The sequence below is a fragment of the Mustelus asterias genome, chromosome 17 (genome assembly GCF_964213995.1).
Source record: "Mustelus asterias chromosome 17, sMusAst1.hap1.1, whole genome shotgun sequence".
Lineage (NCBI taxonomy): Eukaryota > Metazoa > Chordata > Chondrichthyes > Carcharhiniformes > Triakidae > Mustelus > Mustelus asterias.
In genome coordinates, this window is record NC_135817.1 from 34,466,528 (window position 1) to 34,491,243 (window position 24,716).

A 24,716-nucleotide genomic window follows, 5' to 3' on the forward strand; every position below is an offset into this window, starting at 1 on the left:
ACTCACCTCAAGAAAAGATTCCTTGGCAATGTAAGTTGCATATACAGACGTATAAAGTGGCTGAGGATGCGCGCTTAAACTTTATCCACTGTTTCCCCTGTCATGGCCAACCCTCACAAGTTGACCACTGTTCTGGTTTTATGTTATATTGAGTCCATACCACAAAGACAAGCCACTCAGCCCAACTGGTCAATGCCAGTGTTTATGTACCTGATGAGTCTCCTCGTCATCTAACCCAATCACTGTATCCTTCATGTTCTTTCTCTCTTATGTGCTTCTCTAAATCTTCCTTAAATCCATACATGTTATTCACCTCAGTTACTTCTGAGGATAACACACTTACGCTAAAGACATTCTTCCTGAATTGTCTATTGGATTTATCAGCAAGTTAGCAACTATTATAAATTTATGACTCCAAGTTCGAGGGGTGAGAAATTTCCATCTTTTGATGGAAATTTGACTTTTTGATTATAGAATTCTGCACTTTGAAATGCTTTTCCAATCTTTGCCTTCCTTTTCTCACTGCTCCTTTCTTTTACTTTTAAGGTGCATTGTAAAAGTGTGTTTTTGGTTTAATGTGCTTTTAGCATGTTCAGGCATTTTTAAAAACAAACTGCTGCTTCACAACTTCCCACCCCAACTCTCCCCCTCACAGCTTTGCTCTCCCTTCCCATTTGCAACTTTCCTCTCCTGGCTCTCCTGCTCGTCGTGGGAGAGTTGGGAGACGGAAGTGGCCAGCAGGAGGGTTAGGAGAGGGAAGTGGCAAGTGAGAGGATCGGGAGAGGGAAGTGGCAAGTGGGAGCGTCGGGAGAGGGAAGTGGCAAGTGGGAAGATCGGGAGAATGAAGCAGCAAGTGGGAGGGTCAGGAGAGGGGAGAGGCCAGCGGGAGAGTTGGGAAAGGGAAACATCGAGAGGGAGGGTTGGGAGAGTGAAACAGCATGTGGGAAGTTAAGAGTTAATGACTTATTAGAAGTTAGTGAGTTATTAGGAGTTAAAGTTAGTGAGAGTTAGTCGGAGGAATTTTGGGTAAGCTAGATTCAAGGTAGCCAATAGGTTTTTAATGTAAAAATTGCAGGTCAGAACATAACCAACCCGTATGACATGTTTTCTTATGCAAAATTGATTTTTGTTTAGCACACCAAGTTTTAGGAACAGGGGAGGCGATGGCTTAGTAGTGTTATCGCTAGACTATCAGTCCAGAAACATAGTTAATGTTCTGGGGACCCGGGTTCAAATCCCACCAAGGCAGATGGTGGAATTCGAATGAAATAAGAAAATATCTGAAATTAAGAATGTACTGATGACCATGAAACCATTGTCGATTGTCGGAAAAACCCATCAAGTTCACTAATGTCCTTTAGGGAAGGAAATCTGCCATCCTTACCTGGTCTGACCTGCATGCAATTCCAGAGCCACAGCAATGTGGTTGACGCTCAACTGACTTCTAAAATGGGGTAGCAAGCCACTCAGTTGTATCAATCGCTCAAGAAGGCAGCTCACCACCACCTTCAAGGATGGGCAATAAATGCTGGCCAGCCAGGGACACCTATGTCCCATGAATGAATTTAAAAAAATTAAGAGTGCTACATGAAAGATAGTTGTTCATAATCCAGTGAGGTGATTTTCTGTTGTGAGTATAGTCTTCATCCTGTATTACATTCACGATCCATGTTGAATGCTGAAATTCTGAGGTCACTTGATGATTTGATACATGGCCTACAGTCTTGATGGCAATAGAAGGTAAACAAAGGGAAAATGAATGCTTCTACCCACTTGAAGTCAAATAATTCCACCCATTTGAAGTGACCTAGAAGCATTTGCAATTCACTACATAAAAAGTGGTATAATTTTCCAGCCCCTCAAGCGCAGTGACTTAGACACTTTGTGCTATACTGTGTACACGATTCCTTGTCACAAAAAATGGTCAGGCCATTTTATCTTAACCCACTCTCACCCATGTTGTTTAGGTCTCCCCCACAAGTGGAAACATCTCCTCGACCTTTACCCAATCAAGCCACTAAACAATTTTAAAGTCCACTATTTGATCATCCCTCAGCCTTCTGTTCTCTGGAGTAAACAACCCCAGATTGTTCGGTCTTTTCTGAAAACAATATCCTCATAGTTCTGATAGCATTCTTGTGAATCTTTCCAGCACCTTCTACAGTGCCTCCAAATAAATTTAAATGTTTGCTTTTCACAGTCAAAAGTAACTCCTTTGCACATGTCTAGACTCGCCTGCAACGTGCAGCATGTGGAAACTAAAACAGTGAAGTTCTCTGATCCCAGTCAGTAGCTGAAGCAGGGCTGGTTTAAATAATTAGATTTGGCATTAGGTCTCAGAATAAACAGAACTTTCAATTTGCTTATCAAGTGTGAATATTTTAGTTCCAAGCAAAGGCTAGGGCAACTCATTTTTCAATAGGGTTTCCGAGCTGCTGCCAGTTTTAATGGGACTAGTGAATGTACCATGGTGGCTACATTATTACACACATATTAAATGGTAGAAGGCACCCAAACTTCAAGCTCCATTCCTCCTGCTATGCTTACCCCACATAACCTGGCTAGGTTTTCTTCTGTCCAAAAAAAGTCCAAGCAAACCTCTTTGCACATGTGCAAATGCACTGTCTTTGATGTATCTGTGTGTTCTACTACATTATGTGAAAGAGCAAAATTTCTAATAATCTGCACATACATGCCAAAAGATCACAATCAGCCCTGATTTGTGCCCCCCTTTGTGTAGTTCAAAAAGTAAATTCAGGGGGACACAGTTTGGCATACACCTGTGACCCTAGTCATAATGGCAAAAGCCATTTTATCTTGGTTATTGTAAGTGAACAATGGATTCACTTAGTGATTCCGTCAAAAGTAACTGTTACTAAATTGTGAGCTCTTGAATTTTGGATTGCCCAGTTTGTGGCCATGCAGCTCTGCAGCCACATCCCATGTTGCAATATAAGCCATCTGATCCAACTATTTTTGCCCTATATGCCAAAGCAGAGGGAAGTAAGGGAAAGAATACAGCCAAGAATATGTGATTAAATTAAATATATTGTGAACAAGATACCCTGGTGACTGCGAGCACTGGAAATGCAGGTAAATGTTTAACTAATATTGATCTTCTGTTTCTGTAACATAGTAGTATAGTAACATGAGAAACAGCACCACTTAGCTCTTCAAGTCTGCTACACTATTCAGTTAGACTGTGGAGAATCAGCACCTCAACTCAATTTTCCTATCTTTGCTCCATGTCCCTTGATACCCACAGCTAACAAAAATCTATCAATCTCAGCCTGGCACCTGCTCTAATTGTCCTACCACCCACAACAGAAAGAGTTGAGAAGAAAGTTCCAAATATCTATGCCTTTCGCGCAAAAAAGGTTTGTAAGTATCCAGCTGCTCTATTTCTACACTTGACTTCACTTTCAATTGCAAGCTCTCTCCCCTCGCCTCCTCCACAACACCCCCAGTAACTTTCAGTTTAGGAATACAACAAGGATTTCAAAATGATGGCATTAGTCAAGTGAGGTTTTAGTGGTTTCAGACATCCAATCGGGAGAGACATCAGACAATTCGTAAAGTATATGCAGAAACAACATTGGGGGGTTGTGGGCAGAAATCTGCTTTGGGACTTTGTTTCTACAGCCTTGAGAGAATGATTTTATATTCTAATCACAGAAAAGGCAAGGAGACACTACAATGATTACTTGAGAGATTGAATGAATTTTTATTAAACATTAATAAATTTAAATGTTAATAACTTTAAACCTTTATGAAAAGAGTCAGTTTGAGGATAACATTTCACTGACTTGTGAATAGGAATGGGATGGCTGCCCTGGACGAAAGCCAGGTTTGCATTGTTCTGTCAGCAAAAATAATTTTCAATGAATTTTTGTCACTGACAAATTACAAAATTGAGAAATGTTGAATAATGAGAAAGAAATGCACCACACTCAAAATGTCATTGTGCTCACAAGATTTTCTTGTTTAAATTAATAAACCAAATTAACACCTAAATAATCATGAAAATCCAATTCAAAACAAATTATTTTTTTTATATTCAATTTTGAACTGTCTATTTTTAGAACCATTTGCCAAATATGCTGAAGTGCGATAACGAGGACATACCTCACTGTAACAGAATTGTGAAAACAGTAACTTCTTTGACTTACTGGATAAATGCACCTTAAGGTGTGGGCACTGATTCACACAATCAAGAATGTCCCAGGTGTCATTTCCAATCTACACTGAACGAGCTGCTTTCAATTGCAGCCGCAACTAGACGTATTACAATTGGGCATCAACAGCCATGAGTTAGGAGTGGATTCCTTTTCGTGATCACTATCTGTGTTGCATGTCTTGAGCATGTGGAAGCCTGTTGATGGCAGAATTGGGCTCTGTGATGAATCACCTTCTTACAGTCACTTTGGCAAGGCATTGGAGAGCAACCAGTACCAGGGGAACTGCACCTAGCAAGGGGCTCACATCTGGGGAAGGGGAGGGAAGAAAATAGGTGAACATGTAACAGCTGCCAGAAGCCAGACGACATGTTTCTCACCACCCCCCATCTCCCCCATTTAAACAAACTGTGGGCCTAAAGTGTAGTTCAAGGTCATTTCTAATACTGGAGTGTGACAGTCTGCATCAGGTGCTGTGCATGCTACAGTCCATTTTCTTGGATGAACAGTTGCCAAACCACTGATCTTCAAAGAGACCATTTACTGACAACGGGAAGGTAAATAATAAAATCTTTAACAAACCTGAATATAGGATTAAGCTTAATTCTACCACATTAAAACTGTGGGTTGCCGTTGGCCACCATTATCACTTTTCCAGTCTCCCTTCAGATTTCCTCCTTTACCCCTACCGAGCTCCTCCTTCCCCAATCCTCCCCATCTTCAACCAGGATTTCCACCAGCTCAACAGTGTTGTCTCCCTGATTGGCAGCCTCTTGGGACCTGATAGGCATTCCCAGCAAGCGGGTCATGCCCCGATAACAGACGAGGATAAATTTTGTGCGGTTCTCTTGCTGAGCAGTTTCAGCATGGCAGTTCATGGTTAGCCAGCAGCCTCAGGAGAGAGAGAAATTATGATCCTAAATATTTTTGTTTGCATAATTCAAACATTTTTGTAACTTTTAACTTCCTTGCACCAAGAAGGATTCTATATATTCTACAGAAACTTGCACTGAACAATTCAGCTGACTGGCCTTCACTAGCGACTGATTGTAACCTAGCAACAGTGGCCAGCACTAAAGCTGCGTCAGCCTGACTGGGCATTCGAGAAGAAATTATCCTGACAGATTTTCTTTTTTTTAAAATAATTAAAATCTTATCTTTGAAAATTGAATTAATTGCTAAATGCAGTCAGCAGAATGTGCATTTTGCACTGTGTGTGCACAATGTGTACCTTGTTTTATAGTAAACAAGCTTGTTGTGAGATTTCATTCAATTCCATGTACCTTCTCAGTGCTTAGAAATGGCGATGCCAAGTTTCTTTTGTAGGCCTGATGGTGTTGAAATCCCAGCTTGACGTATGTGCACTGCAGAAATTTCAGGAATTTTGCATTGTGTATCACTGCTAACCTGATGGTCATTTTCTGATGCAACTGCCTTCTTGATGCTTATTCCTGGAGTTGAGAATTATTGTCCCGATTGAATTAATATCCTTGAGCTATGTATATTACCAATTCCATAGTATATCCATCACAGGTTGGCAAAAACAATTCAACAAAAGGCTGAAGTATTGTTGCTTTGTTCTTTGGAGCTGAGATTTGATTAGCTTTTTTAGTAAATAATAGCAAATAAAGCTAAAGCAGTTTTTAAGGCTAAAGCAGCTGTTTATGCTCCAGGTAAAAAGCAGCACTCACACGGACAACTGGTCAGGAAATTGTACGGCCACAGACCCTGGTTTTCTATCATTTAATTAAACAGAAATGAACAACTGAGGGCTGTTGATTTTGGTGCTTCTCACCAGGAATTTGGGAATCAGCTCTCTGAGACTTACAGGTCTTATGGAAAAAGAGAGTAATGTGCTTAAATTATTGTCACTTTTTTTTTTCAAAACAGCAATTGTCAAGGCACTGGATTTTGCTGCGGTACTGTCCATGGCCATTACAATTGTCTGACTCCATATCTCATCCAAGAGGAAATTCTTAACGTGTAAACTTAGACAAGGGAGTATTAGAAAGCTATTCAGTTGTGCACATCATCATAACAGATTCTAGTTTCATCTGTCATCCAAATGCAATTTCATGCAAGGGTCATTGCATTGTGATCAGGAGCTGGAGTCTTGTCTGATTTTTATCCTCCCTGCTTAGGGGCATTAAAGATAATAGAAGCTTGTCTTCTGCTCCCTTTGGTGAGATCAAATAGTTCAACTGGAAACTAAATCTGTGACCCCTGATCTGTTCAGCTTAGTTTATGCACTGACTTTACCAATGGAGCTGTGAGGGCAGCTCATCAGTGCTTTTTTATGCACAAGTCTATTTAACCTTGTCAGTACCAAACTACTCAATTTTAAATGCGAAACAGATTTGTGCTGAGAACTACCTTCTCCCATTGTGAACTGCCCATTTCCTTCTTCTGAAGACTGGGGCTTTCTGGTGTGCTTAGTTTTCATTGCTGCCAGTCACCTCCAATAACTCCCCCAAGTACCTATTCTTCAAGTGCGAGTCTATGTGCCAAACAACTTGAATTTATATTGTGCTTGGTTTGTCAAAAAGCTTTTGAGGAGTGCAAGAGTTTAGAGAGATGACTGAAAGTGCGATCAAAAAGATAGGCACAGAGAATGGAAAAAAAGCAAAGCGATTTTAAGGAGAGTGGTCCAGACAGTAAGGCCGAAATTGTGGAAACTGTATCATCAGATAAGATGCACAGAAACCCAAATTGGAAGAGCAAAAGTACAGGCTGGGATGTCAACATGATGCAGGCCACAGAGAAATGATAGTGAGCAGCAACAGATTGATTTGTAAATTTAAGGATAAGAATCTTGAACTTTACATGATGGTAACGTAGAACCTATTAAAATGGCAAGGACTGGTCTGATGGGCAAACGGGTTGTGACATTGGATGTGGGCAGTGCAATGATGGATTTGTTGGAGTATGTGTAGGATGAATATTGGGAGAAAACTGAAGAAGGCTTTGGAGAAGTTAAGCGTGTAGATGATAACGGGATTTCAACTGAGGTAAGGTGCTGTTGCATTAGTGGAAGCAGACTGCGATTTTGTCACAGTACAGAGCTTCAAGCATGCCTCAAGTTATGCCATGTTTCAAATGGGAATATCACCATTTAGTGGTTTGTTTAGAACAGCGGGAAAAAGAGCTAAGTTTGTTGTCCAACTTGACTGTTTAATGAAACCTCGCAGAGGTGCACTAGTGTGATTTGGGGGTCAGATGGAGCAGGGCTTTAAACTATATTGGCAAGGGGTTAGGCATTAGCATCCAGAAGATGAAAACTGCACAGTACGAGAGAAGGAAGTACTACCATATTAGACAGGAGCAGACTAAGGAGGTCTATGAGAAGTATAGACAGGTTTACAATGCATACATATAAATGCACAAAGATAGGGAAGGAAAAAATGAAGGTTGGGTGACAGTCCTGATTAGGGAAGACATTGTAGTATTGGAAAGGGAAGATGTTCTTAAGAGGACAAGGAGAGAATCCATTTGATTAGAAATGAGAAGCAAAAATGGTATGATCATGCTACTGGGAGATATTATATAGGGCTTCAAATGATACCAGAGAGATAGAGGAGCAAATCTGCTCAGACATCACAGAGTTTTGTAAGAACTATCAAGTGGCGATACTGGAACTCCACTTACCCCAATATCGATTGGGATAGTGTTAGGGTAGAGGGCAGGGAGGGGGAGGTATTTATGATGTATGTTCAGGAGAACTTCCCAGTATAGATCCCAAATAGATCCCAAATAGATTCCCAAATAGAAAGAAAGCACTACTGGCTCTGGTGCTGATGGATGAGGTCGGTGTCAATGGAGGAACACTTGGGTAAGAGTGATCATTGTATTATAAGGTTTAGACTGGATTTACAGAAGAGCAAGGAACATTCTAAAGTAGAATGTCTAAATTAGAAGAGGGTTAATTTCAATGGGGTAAAATTGGATCTAATGAGGATAAAATTAAACCAAAGATTGACAGGGGAAAACGGTAATGGAACAATGGGTGATTTTTAAGGACGAGATGCTTCAGGTATGGACGAGCAACATAGGTGAAAGGAAGGGGAACCAAATCAAAGCTGCTTGGATGACAAGGGAAATAGAGAAAATGATGAAACAAAAAGAGGATTTATGAGACCTGTCAGGTGAATTCTTCAAGCAAAAGTTATGTCAAGTACAATAGCCAGGCAATATAGACTCAATGGCACAGTTCTAAATAGTATGCAGAGGCACCTGGGGTATATATGTATTGATTTTTGTAGGCCGCTGGATTTATTGAGAGAGTAGTTAGCAAATTATATGGCATTTTGATCTTCATAAATAGAGGTATTGACTATAAAAGGAAGGAAATTATTCTGAACCTTTAGAAAGCTCTGGTTCGGTCACAACTGAAGTATTTTGTCTAGTTCAGTTGCCACACGATTGCAAAACTGTGAGGGTCCTTCAGAGGATCTAACAGATTTACAAGCATTGCCCTAGGGATGGGGGAGTTTTAGCTCTAAGGTTAGAGTGGAGATGCTGGCTTTGTTCTCCAACAAGCAAAGGAGATCAGGGAGAGATTTGATAGAGGTATCTAGGATTTGGATAATGTCGGCAAGGAAAATGTGTTCTCATTAGTTGATGGCACAAGGACTCGGAACTACAGATGTGAGGTTTTTGGTAAGAAATGCATGGGGGAGATGAGGAAGAAATGATTTCTGCAGCGATTAATAATGACCTGTAACTCATTGCTCAGGAGGGGGTGGAAGCAGAGGTGATCAGTGATTTCAAAAGGAAATTTGATGAGCACTTGAAGGAAATAAACTTGCAGGGTTGTGGGAATGGAGTGAGGGCATGGAACTGGCTGGTTTGCTCTTCAGAGAGCCAGTATGGACTCAATGGTACAAATAGCAATCTTTCTGACTCTTATGACTCTTGAGAAGATTGAATTGACTAATGATCACAAAGTAATGAGCTCCTACAAATCTCTGTTTCTTTTTTAGTCCAGGAAAAATGTCAACAGTAACATTTATGCCTTTTACAAGTTAGAAATGTGCATTGTACCAGGGAGGCAATAATTATTCTGCCCATTTTTGAAAGGAGCAAGTCTTTTTTTGCACGAGTATCAATTAAATGTTAAATGGAGTGAATCCCACTGGTGAGTTTCTGCCTCTTTCCAGATGTATAATATTTCACATTGTTAATGTACCTTTGAGTCATAAAATCTCATTTGTCTTAACTTCTTATTGTCCCCACAATCAAAAAGATTTATAAGACAATTTATTTTCACAGCTATAAGTGCCAGAAAGTTTTTACATACTTGAGAGAATTTACTTAGGGAGGGAAAAATAAACTTTTTTGCTTGTCGCTGGAATTTTGAGGTGGAATTGAAGCAATTGTCCTACCTGACCAACATTGACTCAGATTACTATCTTGAAATCCAGCTCGAAGCCCCCTCATTTCTGTCTCTGGACTCATTCACAACCCAAGCCATTCATGCAAACTTTACCAGATGCATTGCAGCTAAAGAATATTTCCAATATTTGTATGTTAGCACCTCTAAACGTTGTGAGTTCAAGTCCCATTCTAGGACTTGAACACAAAAGTCAAAGCTGACACTCCAGTGCAGTACTGAAGGAGTACTGAATTGTCAGATGTGCCATCTTTTGGAATAGATGTTAACCGAGGGCCCATCTGCTCTCTCAGGTGGCGTAAAAAAATCCATGGCACTATTTTGAAGAAGAGCAGGGAAGTTATCCCGGTGACCTGGCCAAAGTTTATCCCTCGATCAACATCACAAAAAACAGGTTATCTGGTTATTGTCATTAACACTGCTGTTTATCAGAATCTGACGTGCACAAAGTAGCTGTCATGTTCCCTACATTAAAACAATGACTACACTTCAAAACTTCATTGGCTGTAAAGTGCTTTGGGACATCTGGTGGTCACACAAGACTATGTAAAGTCATTTTTTATTAAAATAACATTTTGGCAGTGATCTTGCAATTTCTGATAACAGTTGTCAGCATTGGCTCAGTGATAGTATTCTTGCCTCTAAGTCAGATAGTATTGGATTCAAGTTTCACTACAGAGTCTAGAGCACATAATTTAGGTTGACACTCCAGTACAGTGAAAAGGAGCCACATTGTCAAAATTGTCCTCTCAATTGGATGTGAAAAAATCCCTCTTCAAAGAGAACCGAAATTTTCCTGGTATCCTGGCCTAAATTTATCCTTCAACCCTTACAGAGTTTGAATATCACTGAAAAAAGAGACATGTTGAACCTTTTTGTCTTGCACTCATCAGACACTTTGCAAGAATACTGGTATAGGGGAAAATGACAATTTATATTGTATGAGGAGAGTATACCGATTGGTTGGCATGTGGACTCTAAGGGCGGAATTTTCCTGTCCCACCTTCCATAGGAATCGTAGTGGGCAGGACAGGACCATGCAAAGGTCCATTGACCTCGGGCAACAATTTCCGGTTTGGGTCGAGCACGGTCGGAAAATCCTGCCCATGAGGCATTGCCATGGAGAATGCACCATATTCTGAAAGATAACTGCCACGCATAGTTTGAAATTTGACCCAGGCAGTTTGACTCTGATTGGCCAAGGCATTGCCCTGGGAAATGAATGGCTGTCGCTTATTTTGTTTAACTGAAAATAAGTGCAATGTGTGTACATGTTCTTTCTGTCCTGATGGGTGTGAGAGGAAAAGCTTGATATGTCTCTTTCTTTCAGCAAAACAGATTTAATGCTTATTTTTCCCATTGATGCTTGTGCAACTTTTCTACAAACCCTACAACCATCTGAAGTATCTGTGCTTCTCTAATTTTGGCCTCTTGCGCATCTCTGGTTTACATTGTCCTGCCAATGGTGGCTGTGTCTTCAGATATCTAAGCCATAAGCTCTGGAATCTCTGCACAAACCTCTCTACCTTTTTCTTTTCCTTTAAGTTGCTCCTTAAAATTAATTCTATTGATCAAGCTTTTGGTCATCTGCCCTAATATCTCCTTGTGTGCCTTGGTGTCAAATTTTGTTTGATCACACCCCTGTGAAGGACATTGGAATGTGTAACTTTGTTAAAGACCCTGTACAAAGGCAAGTTGTTTTTCTTGATGTTGTCCACTCTCAATTTCTACTTAATAATATTATTCAAAAGTAATCAAGTAAACCTCAGTACATTGGTATGACAAATGTCCTGTGAATCATTTCGACCAAATGAATTATGGATGTTAACAGCCCATGAAAGCATGAAGAGAATTATACATTAAAAAATTGAAAATACGATGGACATATTAGGGTCATTGTTCTTAATGATATAATTCTAAATGATTTTTCAGTATCATTACATCTGGCATTGTGGAATTAAGAATAATAAAATAATTTTGTATAAAATCTCAATTCTGAAGACTCAATCTTGCAGCATTAAACAACATGATGTAAACCCTTGTTTCTTGAGATGGATCCTGGAGTCATTTTTCCTACTGATTAATTATTGATGTTTTCTTGAATGATTTTGCAAACCACCATTTAGTGGAAATGAATAAGTAAACTTTAGAAGTATATAAGGAAAAAGATGAGATGTGGGACTAATTTGATAGCTCTTTCAAAAAATCCACCCCATACATGAGAGGAGAAATAGTTGTCTCTGTGAAGTATGATTCCAGGATCTGTAAACAGGAAGAACAGGTTAATGTTTTTCTTGTGGACATTTCACTAGAGGTGTGTTAAAGATAAGAAAGAATCCCTAATGGAGCTTATAAAACAGGGAGAACAAATTTTAAGAGCATGAAGAATTTTGAATAATTTCACAGAGAGAAGCTAGTGGGTTAAATGGCCAGCAAGCATTTTTGATATGTTGGAAAGATGAAAAATGACAACTGATATACAAAGATAATCTCTGTGAGGCAATGTGAAACCATTCAAAAAGCATAAGGTCATAGAAAGATACCCATAAGGGACAGAACTGCAAATGAAGGAAATACCAAATGAAAATAGAAAATATCAGAAAGACAGATTGAGCAAGTCCTCCAAATTTCAGTTAGGCAACACTTCAGGTGTAGACCCACATCCATGCTGTATTTTGAAAAAATAAGGCCTACGCCTATATAACAACTAATCCAACATCTTTACTCTACAGAGCGCAGCATACCTGCCACATATACCCAGCAACCCAGGCCTTCAAAGGAATAGTGAAATTGGTTGCTGGTCTGAATTTGCTGGAGTATGTGTTCAGACCAAAAGGCTGAAGGGTGCCCTGGAAGAATTGGAGATATGGTTGCTTCAGTTTCCATTAAGTTTGGTGAATTGGGAAATCAAAGGTAGAGAAGTCAGAGTGGGAATAGGTGGGGGAAATTGAGTGGCATGTCACAGGTAGGTGAAATCCACACTTGATAGAAAATAGGTGTTCAGGCAAAGAAATAGCTGATCTGATCTTTTCAATGTCCAGGGAACAGCACTGTGAGCAGCAAACACAGAGACCTTGGGTGGGATTTTCCAGTCCTACCTGACCTAAGACCAGAAATTTTCCTGCACGAGATCAACGACCTTTCAATAGTCCATCAAATTTTCCATCCCGCCTTTGACAATTCCCGCGGCAGGCGGAGGACCGGAAAATTTACCCCCTAGACTTTCTGTTCTATTGCGTTGGTGTTTTTGATGTAATTGTCCAAAATCAGTGTGGCCAGCACACAACTCAGAATTTTAACTGAAAATTGCATTTAGCACAAGTCGAGTTGCTACCACCTTTTGCATTAGTTTGAAAAGCATTGTGTATGAAGCTAGCTCTAGCCACAAAACTGACCATGTTCCAAAGGGAGAATTGATCATCCTTAGAAATTTCTGCTCAATGTGCTCACTTGAGGCTGTCAAGGAGATTCTAAAAATTACTGTGGATGTAAGTACACCACATGATCTGTACAGTGATTCAAGAAGGCAGCTCATCACCACCTTCTCAAGGGCAATAAGGGATGGGCAATCAATGCTGACCTAGCCAACCACACCACATACTGTGAATGAATACATTTTTAAAAATAAGCAGAGGAATGACTGAGAAGAAAGGTGAATTTGAGTGGGTGAATCCAATGTCACGTTAGACAAACAAAGAGTGATAGAGAGAGGGGATTGAGAGGAAGAGAGACAAGTAAGAAAAAAAAACAATTTAAATTTTGACATTTCTCAAATCTCCATCAGCAAATCACAACTTGAAGCAATGAGAATCCGCACTTATAATTGTTCACTTCCTGGACAAGATGGGTTACTCACAATCATCACATTAGTAAAAGGATACTTCCACTAAACTGGGAATGTGGATGTCTGTGAGATGCACTTCAGGTAGTGGCACAGGTTTTATTTGCTGTACTTGCCTGTTAGATGTTTTGCTTGAAATTTTGGAGCAACCCAATTTTGGTAGAGTTGTTGGGGGGTAGGGTGTGTTGCTTTAGTGTTTAGTGTATAAACGTTATGCTGAATAACAAAAATTATCTGTTGGAATTGAGAGCAAGTTCCAAATGAAATTAGCTCCTCGTTGAGCCTCAGAAATTCCATGGAGTTTTGTATTGAACACTTTTCCTTCATGTCTCAATCCACATTAAAAAAAAGTATAGGGGAGCTTTCTGGCCACTGCTATCAACAAATTAATTATTCTAAGGTGACAGATGATTTGTCAAAACCCAGCATCCTGTGACAAATGCACCAGATTTCTACACCTACTGTGTATGGTACAGGCTACCAGCTAAATATCTCAATTTTGCATCTTACTGTGTGCCAATGGGTTGCCTTTTACAGAACAAAAATAACCACAATTTGAAATAAGTTACTTGTCTATGGGACATCCTGAGGACATGAAATGCACTTTAGAAATGCAATTTTTTTTTCCTTCATATCAGCCTATTAAAGTGCAAAATTGTCATTGGCCTGGCATTATTTTACTCATTAGATTTTCATTAGAAAATGATATTCATTAAATTTGGAGCAAGAAAAACACCAAGGAAGAACTTAACTCAATGACACAATGGATAAATAGATCATGAGGCCTAGTAGTTAGTAATACAGATCAAAAAGGTTCACTGTTCAATCAAGCCATGCAGTGAGCTAAATTACCATAGCACAGCTAAAGGAGACTTCAACAACCTCTGATCTAAAGAAAGGGAAAATATCTGTGGGTGGAGCCAGAGGACATTAGTAGAGTGTTGAATGAATACTTCAATCTATCTTCACCCAAGAGAATGAGGATGAAGATATGGAATTCATGGACAGAGACTGAGAGGTTCTTCAGCAAGTTGACATAGGGAAGGATAAGGAATTGGAAGTGTTGGCAGGCTTAAAAGTGGACAAACCTCCAGATCCAGATGAATTGTGTCCCAGGCTGCTGTGGAAGGCAAGGAAGAAGATTGCAGGGGCTCTGACCCAAGTGTTTAATTCCTCTCTGCTCACAGGGGAGGTGCCAGGGGACTGGAAAACAGTTAATGTTGTTCCGCTTGTTAAGAAGGGTCGTAGAGATAAGCAGGGAACTATAGATCAATGAGTCTCACGTCAGTGGTAGGGAAACTATTGGAGAAAATTCTGAAGGAGAGCATCTATCTCCATTTGGAGAGGCAAAGCTTAAACAGGGATACTAAGCATGGCTTCGTCAGAGGGACATCATGCCTAACAAATTTGATTGAATTTTCTGAGGAGGTGACCAGGTATGTAGATGAAAGTAATCCAGTTGATGTAGTTTATATGGATTTCAGCAAAGCCTTTGACAAAGTCCCACATGAGAGGTTTATAATGAAGGCAAATGCACATGGGATAGAGGATTCAAAACTGGCTCAGTTTTAGAAACTGATAGCCAAGTTCCGCACACATGAGGACGGCCTAAACCGGGATGTTGGGTTTATGTCACACTATCAGTAACCCCCACAGCTTGCCTCCTGGACTTGCAGAATCTCACTGGCTGTCCTGTCTGGAGACAATACACATCTCTTTAGCCTGTGCTTAATGCTCCCTCCACTCACATTGTCTGTATCTTTAAGACCTGGTTGGCTGTAGAGATTCGCATTCTAATCAGTATTCTGTAACTTGATTTTGTGTCTCTCTATGCCCTGTTTGAGAGCAGATTTCCACTCCATCTGACGAAGGAGCAGCGCTCCGAAAGCTAATGGCATTTGCTACCAAATAAACCTATTGGACTTTAACCTGGTGTTGTTAAAACTCTTACTCAGTTTTAGAAGACAGAAGGTGATGACAGAGGCTGGTTTGTGACTGGAAGCTAGTGTCCAATGATGCACTACAGGGAAGTGTGTCGGGCCCCCTATTATTCGTTATTTATATAAATTGCATTGATGACTATATGGGGATAGGATAAGTAAGTTTGCAAATGACACAAAGATTGGTTGGGTGTCTTGGTCTACAAGAAGGCCGAGTATCTTGGTCTACAAGATATAGACGGGATGGTCAAATGGGCAGTTAAGTGGCAGTTGGAAGTTAACCCTGAAAAGTGTAAGGTGATACACTTTGGAAGGAGTAATTTGATAAGAAAGTATTCAATGAATGGCATGACACTAGGAAGTTCTGTGGAACACAAGGACCTTGGCGTGTTTGATCATAGATCTCTGATGGCAGAAGGGTATGTTAGTAGGGTGATGATAAAGGCATATGGGACACTTGCCTTTATCAATTGAGGCATAGATTACAAAAGCAGGGAAGTCATGTTGAAGTTGTATAGAACTTTGGCGAGGCCACAGCTGAAGTATTGTGTGCAGTTCTGGTCACCACATTATAGGAAAGATGTGACTGCGCTAGAGGGAGTGAAGAGGAGATTAGCCGGGATGGAACATTTAAATTATGAAGAGAGGTTGGATAGGCTTGGGTTGTTTTCACAGAGAAGACTGAGGGGTGACCTGATCAAGGTGCACAAGATTGTGAGGGGTATGGACAGAGTGGAAAGGGTGCAGCTGTTCCCCTCAGTTGAAAGGTCAGTCATGAGAGGACACAAGTTCAAGATGAGGGGCAGGAGGTTTGGGGGGATCTGAGGAAAAACCTTTTGTATCCAGAGGTGGTGATGTCTGGAATGTGCTGCCTGGGGGGGGGGGTGGGAGAGGCAAGTTGCTTCACATCCTTAAAAAGATCTGGATGTCATAACATCTATGGGCCAAGTGCTGGTAAATGGAATTAGGTGGGAGGTTAGGTGTTTCTCATTTGTCGGTACAGACTCGATGGGCTGAAGGGTCTATTTTGCACTGTATGATGCTATGAAATCACCTAAGTGGCTTGCCTATGGTCGCGACCCAGTGATCTTACTAGAAATGCACAAGTCTAAATGTTGGGTAAGGATTTTAGTTGTGATGACTTGCATGATCAACAATATTTTCTATACGCTGCTTCCAACCTCACCAGCCCCAAAAATATTGCTCTGTGACTTTGAAGCTTTCAATTGAATACAGTTGACTACAAAAAAACGTGGATAGATAATCATTTTGGTTTTGAATTTCCTCTATATTTGCAGCCTGCATGTGGAAATCCAGTAAGAAGTCTAACAACATTAGGTTAAAAAGTCCAACAGGTTTATTTGGTAGCAAACGCCACTAGCTTTCGGAGCACTGCTCCTTCGTCAGGTGGAGTGGGAGATCTGCTCACAAACAGGGCACACAGAGACACAAACTTTGGAATGCGATTCTTTACAGCTAATCAAGTCTTAAAGATACAGACAATGTGAGTGGAGAGAGCATTAAGCACAGGTTAGAGATGTGTATTGTCTCCAGACAGGACAGCTAGTGAGATTTTGCAAGTCCAGGCACGTTGTGGGGGTTACATGTAGATAGTGTGACATGTGGAAATCCATACAGCCCCCTCTCCCCCATGCAGAACATTGGATATGTATAGACAAAGGCAAAATACTGCAGATGCTGGAATCTGAAACAAAAACAGAGCTGACAAAGGGTCACCCTGTCATCCTGACTCGAAACGTTGGCTCTATTCTCCCTCCATAGATCCTGTCAGACCTGCTGAAAGTTTCCAGTATTTTCTGTTTTTTATTGTATATATGCTCTCTCAATTGGTTTTAAAGGGACAGACACTTGCAAATGTTAATTAAAACCAAATCAACTGCCTTCTGATATACTGGATTGTTCAGTTGGGCTTGCTCCCACCCCCAACCTAAAATATAAGTGCAGTGCTAACATTTCCCTGATTGTTCTCATTTTAGTGTGTTTGCCATTAGCTGCTCAGTCGTGCACGTCAGGTTGTATTCTTCAGGTGCCAACCAGCTGAGGCTTTCCATGTCATTCACCGTAATTATTCCGTGAAAAGCATTTCGGGCGGAGATAAACTAACAGACATCTGGTGTAATCACACCTTTCACTGGGAAACGGGAGGAGGGGCTGGTTGTGTGGGAGAGGTTAAATGATGGGGAGGTATTGGAATGGCACTGCACGCCTTACTGCCATTGCATTCCTGACATTGCACAATCGTCTCTGATCAGACTAAGCTCCGTGAGTGCTGAGTGAAGCGAGTGCTCCAGACACTCGGCCCTTTGCTCTTCCCAAGATCAATGGGCTGATAAGAGTGGAAAGGTTAATGATCGGCGCTGTCAGCTCCACTTTTTTTGTGAGAAAGTTAGAATTTAGGGGGAAGGGGGAGACACTTTGCAACTGTTTCCTTTTAAGTCTTTGACCCTGGAGTGAGTGAGATTCTCGTGTATTTTATTCATAATTCCCCCCTCCCCCGCCGCAGGTTGTAAATAGTGAATGATTTTCTAGCTTATGTCCGCTGCAAAGAAATGATTAATCTTTAAGAGGTCCTGATGATTGGTGGAGGAGCACTTGGTCAAAGGTCCTTAGAGCTGGTTGCTGCTGTTGGTTGTGGTACACCTGCTGGGGTATCTGTCTGGCCACTTAGCATTGCCACTGTGCCCCCCCCCCCCCCAAAAAAAGGAGCAAAATCACACGTTATTTCTCAACCTGTCACTCAGCTAGAGAAGAAAGTCAGAGGGTGAGAAGCATTGTGTGCAATTCAGAACTGCCCTCCTGTGACAACTGTACATTGTGCGTCCTCACCCTCTTCCTTCCCCTCAATCCAACTCCTTGTACAATGAAAGCTTGCATTTTTTTCTCTCTCTGCCAGAGCTTTGAGGGGGAGGGAGGGTTAGAGTCAGGAAGCTCCTCCCCGGCTGATCTCCAGGCTCACTCCTCGTGTGTGATCAGCACAGCAGCAATTCTTCAGTCCTGCTTCTCTCTCTCTCTCTCTTTGCCACTTGTGTGTGGTGTGCTCCCATATCTTTATTTGCAGGGTGTTTGAAGTGTGCTCTGGAACTAACTGCTTCGGCACGATGAGGGAGCAGCTCAAGGGGTAGGTAGAAGGGAAACTCATTCATCACTCGCTCGACTGCAGTAACTTTAGCAGTGCAGGTTTAAATTTTTTTTTTAACAGTCTTTGATGGTGTGATAGCTTTCCACTCCGGAATGCTGTAAATAGACAAGGTGCAGCCGTCTTGTGTAAAGGGACCATCACAGGTGCTTGGGAGGTGTGCAGTGTGCAAGCCCTGGATTCTGCTTCAGGTTTCAGTCTGTGAAAGGACGAGTCTTCCCTGCGAGCCAGAGATTATAGGTTGTAAAAGAAAAATGACAGGTGAGGAAGTGGGGCGCAGCCGAGGTTGTGCTCTTGTCTCTCTCTGTCTATCTCGCCGACCAAAGAATCCGTCTGTAGTTGTTTTGGTGCAGGATTTAGTTAATGCCGCCCCGACCCGGCTCGGAACTGCTGGAGCAGAAGGAAGTTTAAAAGGGCAACAAAGAAGTTTTGAACTCGGGATAGACCAGTGAACAAGGACCGGGATGATTGACTGGTTTCTGTGGAGCAATGGCCCTTTGGACAGATGGATATAACCGTAAATGAACTCTGAATAAGATAAATCATTTTCTGTTTTTAACTCTTCGCTGCTTCCCATTACTAACAAAAGGTGTGAATTAATTCAGTTGAAACCTGTTTGATGAAAAAATCTCTAGTCTAACAGGGCACCTTGAGCAGCACATTTTTTTATATTAAAATGTGTGTGTGTGTGAGACTGCCAACCCCATCCTTGATCCACCCCCCCCCCCCCCCCCAGTCTTCCTTTTGTTTTCTGTCGCCTCCTCTTGGTTATGTATGTTGTCCTTTTCAAGTGGATTTGGGGAGCGCTAAGTGCTGAGTGGACAGATCGGTGGAACGACTTCACACAGTGCTGTGCCTCCCTCCAGCTCAACATTAAGGAACAGCCATCGAAAACGATAGAGAACCGTGTAAAAGAAGAAGAAAAGACTTATCAGGCACCAGACTTTATGATTGTCGCCACCACCCCCCCCCCCCCCCCCAAATTTGCTTGCCTGTGTAAATTGATGGTCATCTCCTCTCTCTCACGCTGAAAGAAAACTGCAATATTTGTTTAGGTCAAGGCAAATACCTGCAGCCTCCATGCAGTCTGCATACAAAGTAAGTCTGTGCCAGTAATCGGCAGAGAAGCTGCTTTTTTTATATTCAGTGATCCACTTGTTCTGAAAACTTATCCTGAGCTCCTTAGTGCATTTTGGGAGTTGCCAAAGTGAAAAGGAACAAAGTTGACTGCTCTGCTTCTCTCTCTCTCTCCCCCACCCCCCCTTCTAAAGTTTCCCAGATTAGTTAATCGGCAATCAGGAAATGAAAAGGTCAAGCAGAAGAAATATTTGAAGATTTAGTTCTCATTATGCGAGAACACGGCTTTTATCTGTTCAGGTTTAGCTAATTCTTATTCCTTTTTTTTGCCTGTCTCTTTCTTTCAGCCACCAGACCCAGACTACCTGCTGGGATCACCCCAAGATGACAGAGCTTTATCAGTCACTAGGTAAGAAAGCCTTTGAGCACGCTGTGTTTTTGAATTTGAACAATGTTCCCCCGCAATTTAGAATGAATTACTTTTGTTAAGAGGAAGCATTTGGGAAAAGGACCTGGGAATGTACTTGGAGACAGGCCATGATTTCAACTGCCTTGGAATTAATAAGGTTAGCTGAAAGGATGAAAGTTTTTAAAATCGAAACAAAGGCATTTTAACCTCATGGCATTAGTTACAAAAATGATTAGTATTCTACAATTCCACAGGAATTTTTATTATCATCCATTTTCGCAGTACAATTAAAGGCTGAATTTTTGCCAGATATAATTAATAGTAGTTACACAGGGATTTCTTGTGAAAGCATATGCAATGCAAAGCAGCAATTCACACTTTGCATTGCAGTGCAGTCTGCGTGTGGTCAATTACTGGCAGCACAGATTTCTAGGTCTCTTTTGGATTTTTCTTTTTAAGTTCAGACCATTATTTCGACGGGCCTCTGTTTACTGCTAGCATTATGGTGTGCAATCCTCATTCACATCTCATGCAGGCCTCTGCAGGTTTCACTGGGAAAGTGTAAATACTTTAGATGGTTAGTCAGGGAAAGGGCAACTCATTTTGAAATATCTTTTGTGTTATTCGCCTTTATTTAACTTGCAGTCTGCGTTAGCACTTTTCTTTTAATATCCAATTAAGCTCGCATTCCCATACTTGTTCAATTCTGTGAGCAATCTCCGCTTTTGTAAGAATTTGCTTTGCCAACAATTAAAACTGAATTTTATGAACTTAGACTCATAGTATATATAGTGGAGCAAAAACATACAATAGAACTTCCTTTATTTGCCATAATGACAGTATTCCCTTGTAAATAGTTGGAACAAGGAGTCCCCAAAATTAGTTCTTAAATGTACAGCATGGCAATATTCTGGGAACAGGAATAAAGACACATACAACACAAAAATAATAAAAGAAACATTGTGTGCTTTCATTATTCACAATGAAAAGATGAAATCCAAGTAAGAAAAGAAACATAAGTAGCCTGTGCAGTATTTCACCCAAGGCTTTCTCCTGCAGAAATTCTCAAAGATAAGCAGGAAAACGGATAATCAAGACTCCAGTATAATAACTGAATATTTTGGAGCAGTACAGAAGATTTTTGCTCATAGACAACATGCACCCGTCTCATGTGCCAGTGAGATTTTTCCCCCAAGTTAGACAGTAATGTGCCACAATACCATTCATTCTTGTCCAAGTACAATCAATACAACAATGAGCATTGATTTTAAATAGAATGTTTCAATCCACATGATTATAAAAAGTCAATTTGAAAATATAAACTCTTTCCCTTTTTAATCCAGTGCCATTTTTGGGAGTAAACAGTTTGGTTATTGTCACAAGTCTGTTGTTTGATATGGATTTGTAGTCGACAGAAGATGAATATCTTTGCATTTTCATCCATTCACCAAGCTCTAGAGCTAATACTGAATAAAATGCATGCTACTCACTGTTTGCATGGCCGTTTGCTCAATTTTTACACACACAATTTCATTCAAATATACAACAATGAATAGGCACTGTCATGTGACCTTAAGCGATATTCAAGAGTTCCTTTTGATCTGCACCATTTTAATTGTTGAAAAAAAACAAAATAAATTTTAATTGCATCTGCAAATGAACTACCTCATAAAGGTAAGAAGATTTTACTTTCTCATCAAGCCAAATTATGTTAAAATTAACTACTTTACTTCAGTCCAAATTATTGATTTGAAGAATTGATGACCTCAGTGAATTAGCAGACATCTGTGATAGAAAATGTATAAAATGAGTACAATTGAGAAATCTTGTGGTCTGCCAGCCCCAAAATGACATTTGTGAAATGAATTGCACTTTATTTTAAAGCGTGGAACTCCTATTGAATGGTATTAGACCCATGAACTGCAATTGATTTAGTATGTAGCCTGTAACTGCTGCGAATGATTTACCATCAGTGTTGGGAGAGACTTATGTATGTGCACGTCTGTAAAATGGACATTTCTGGACAAAATTCCAGTTGATTGGATAATAAAAATCAATGATTACATTAGCACCTATATACTGAAATTTTAGCGAACTAAGATTATTGATGAATAAATATATCAAGAAATATGTAAAATTTGTAATCCCTACAAGAGCACCACTGATCATACATGCAACACTATAGACACAAGGAAAAGAAAGGGAGTTAATGGGAGACAAATATCCTTCTAAGACTCTCAAAATAGTCTCTGAAAATAATGAGACATGAATCATTTGAGGCTGAAATCTCACTTTTTGGAATTAACATGACGGTTATAAATAAAATTTGATTTCAATGTTAGAATTTTGCCACCATTTCCTCTACCCATTATTCCCCAAGATCCTGAATTTAGAGCATCTGATATTGGCGTGAAAGAGGTTTGTGTGAAATTCATTCTGCCATCATTTTACTTGACTTGGCAACTTGTTTGTTACCTCAAATAAAATGACAGGAAATACCTTAAGGTGCAAGTGTTTATGTGCTCATAGCCAATGGCATAGTTTTAGGGCCCTTTTTTGGTTTTGAGCATTATTACAGTTCAGCTAATGTAAGTTCATGAAGCTATAGTTACAAAATAACCATATCATGTTTAAATTGTGTGAACTGAAATCTATACCTACTCAAATGGCTTAGTACAATACAAATTTACTTTTGAGACACACTGTTGAAAATATTATTATTTTCCTACAGCCGACCTAAATAATGTAAGGTTTTCTGCGTACAGAACAGCCATGAAGCTACGAAGACTGCAGAAAGCTCTTTGCCGTAAGTGTTTTCTTCACTTCTTTCTCTCCTCTGCTAAGCAGCACAAAAGACTTGGAAATTTTTTGGAACATAGGAACAGGAATAGTCATTCAGCCCTTCCAGCCTGTTCCATCATTCAATGAGATCATGGCATAATTGTTACCTGACTCCACATTTCCACCTTTGCCCCATGTTCCTTTGATGCCTTTGGTTAACAAAAGATCTATAACACTCCAGCATCAACTGTCATTTGTGGAAGAGTTCCTAAACCTCCACTATCCTTTACAAACTTTACTCCCGAGACACCTGACCCTTCGTTTTTAGGCTATATTCTCTCACCCTAGATTCCCCAATCAACAGAACTTATTTATCTCTGTCTTCTCTCACAGTTCCTCTTAATACCTTGAAAAATTTGAACAAACCCATAACTTTCTAAATATCAAGGAATACAATTCTAGTTTGCATAATCTCTCCTGAAAATTGGACCTAGGAGTCCAGGTATCATCCTAGTAACTTTTCTCTACACATGATCCAAGGCCAACATAATGTCCCTAAGATGTGGAGTCCAGAACTGTTCACAGTACTCCAGGTGTGGTCTAACCAGGAAGTTGTATAGCTGAAGCGTGACTTCTAAGTCTACCAATATTGCTTCCAACAGAGCATGTTCTGGGCTATTTCCTAACAAAGATCTTTTATGTGGTCAGATTTCTGGGCTGACTCACAGCCCATACCAGGAAAATAGGCTAGATCTGATGGGGGAGGAATGGTGATGTCACCACTCGCATTGAGCAAATGGAATGTCAACTCAGGATGTAGAGATTGGAATCCTGTTTATCAAGGCTGCAATAGGGAGAGGGAGCTCTTGGCTCCGTTTTAGTAGCTCGCTGGATGTCAACCCAGTATTCAGAGATCAAAACTGGTCTGCCTGCCTTGGGAATCGGAACAGGCGTGGGGCGGAGCATGGAAAGGTCAGCTGTTCTCGGGCAGGATTTTATGGTTTTGGGACAAGAGGCCATAAAATCCCGCCCCATGTCTCTGCACTCTAAGAGGCAGGAAAATTATCACTGAACCAAGGGTCACTCCAAATGTTATTGTATGCTGAAGAATATTTCTCAAAAATACAAGTAGAAAATGTTGCAAATGCTCAGGTGGCCCATGTGCATTTGTGAAGACAAAAGTATGGTTAATGTTTCCAGAAGATGCCCTTTGTCATTAGTTTAGGAGTCTGGATAAAGGGTTTCTATCCAAGATGTGGTGGCTGTTAAAAGCTGATGCAAAAACAATTTTGGTAATTGCAGTTTGGTTTAAATGCATTTCTCAGTTGAGGTCAATGTCAGCGATGGAATATTTTTTCTAAACCTTACCAAATTTTCCCCCTCCTGAGTGCATTGACTCTTTTCAGGGGAACAGTTTCATTTATGCTAGGTATCCTCCATTACGTTGAAGTGGCCATTATTCATCAGCTTAAATGATGAGATTTGACAATTTAGTTTCAACATGCTGAGGTTACACCATAGTGTGTTACCCACAGTCAATAACTACAGTGTGACAAGACTAAGTACTCATTTGTAGAAAGAGTTTATCTGTTGGTAGCCTTAAAGGGATTTAAATCTTTTACATAATTAATCAATAAAGTTTAGCATAGCAGGTTGATCAAAGTTGCCAGCAAGAAGATATTGGTGGATGATCTGTATGTCAAGAGTTTTAATTAAGCAAGTGAGGCCGTTGCCTACCTCACAAGCAACAAGCCCACAATGAGTTCTGGACAGTTTCATGAACATGAATGAAATATTGCATCACAAGCACTTATCCATGAAGTCCAAGCCTGGGATTTTCCACTCCTGTTCAGGAGTTGGGTGGGTTTGGCAATGAGAGCAGAAAATATCACGCCAAAGTCGCATTTCACTTCGACGTTAAAACAGGAAGAATCGTCCCCTAACCCT

The 24,716-nt window shown here is 40.5% G+C and overlaps 1 protein-coding gene across 14 annotated transcripts in view; it reads left to right on the forward strand.

Annotated features, from left to right (window-relative positions):
* LOC144506416 (dystrophin-like) overlaps positions 1-24,716 on the forward strand; it is a 1,861,003-nt gene that overhangs the window by 1,735,798 nt on the left and 100,489 nt on the right. For 13 of the 14 annotated variants that reach the window (XM_078232507.1, XM_078232503.1, XM_078232508.1 and 10 more), the window contains 2 exons: positions 19,927-19,988; positions 22,720-22,794. In XM_078232507.1, coding sequence (XP_078088633.1) covers positions 19,927-19,988; positions 22,720-22,794 — 137 coding nt within the window. Of the gene's footprint in view, positions 1-18,318; positions 18,485-19,926; positions 19,989-22,719; positions 22,795-24,716 lie in introns of those variants that run through there. The other variant, XM_078232518.1, reaches the window with a different exon arrangement.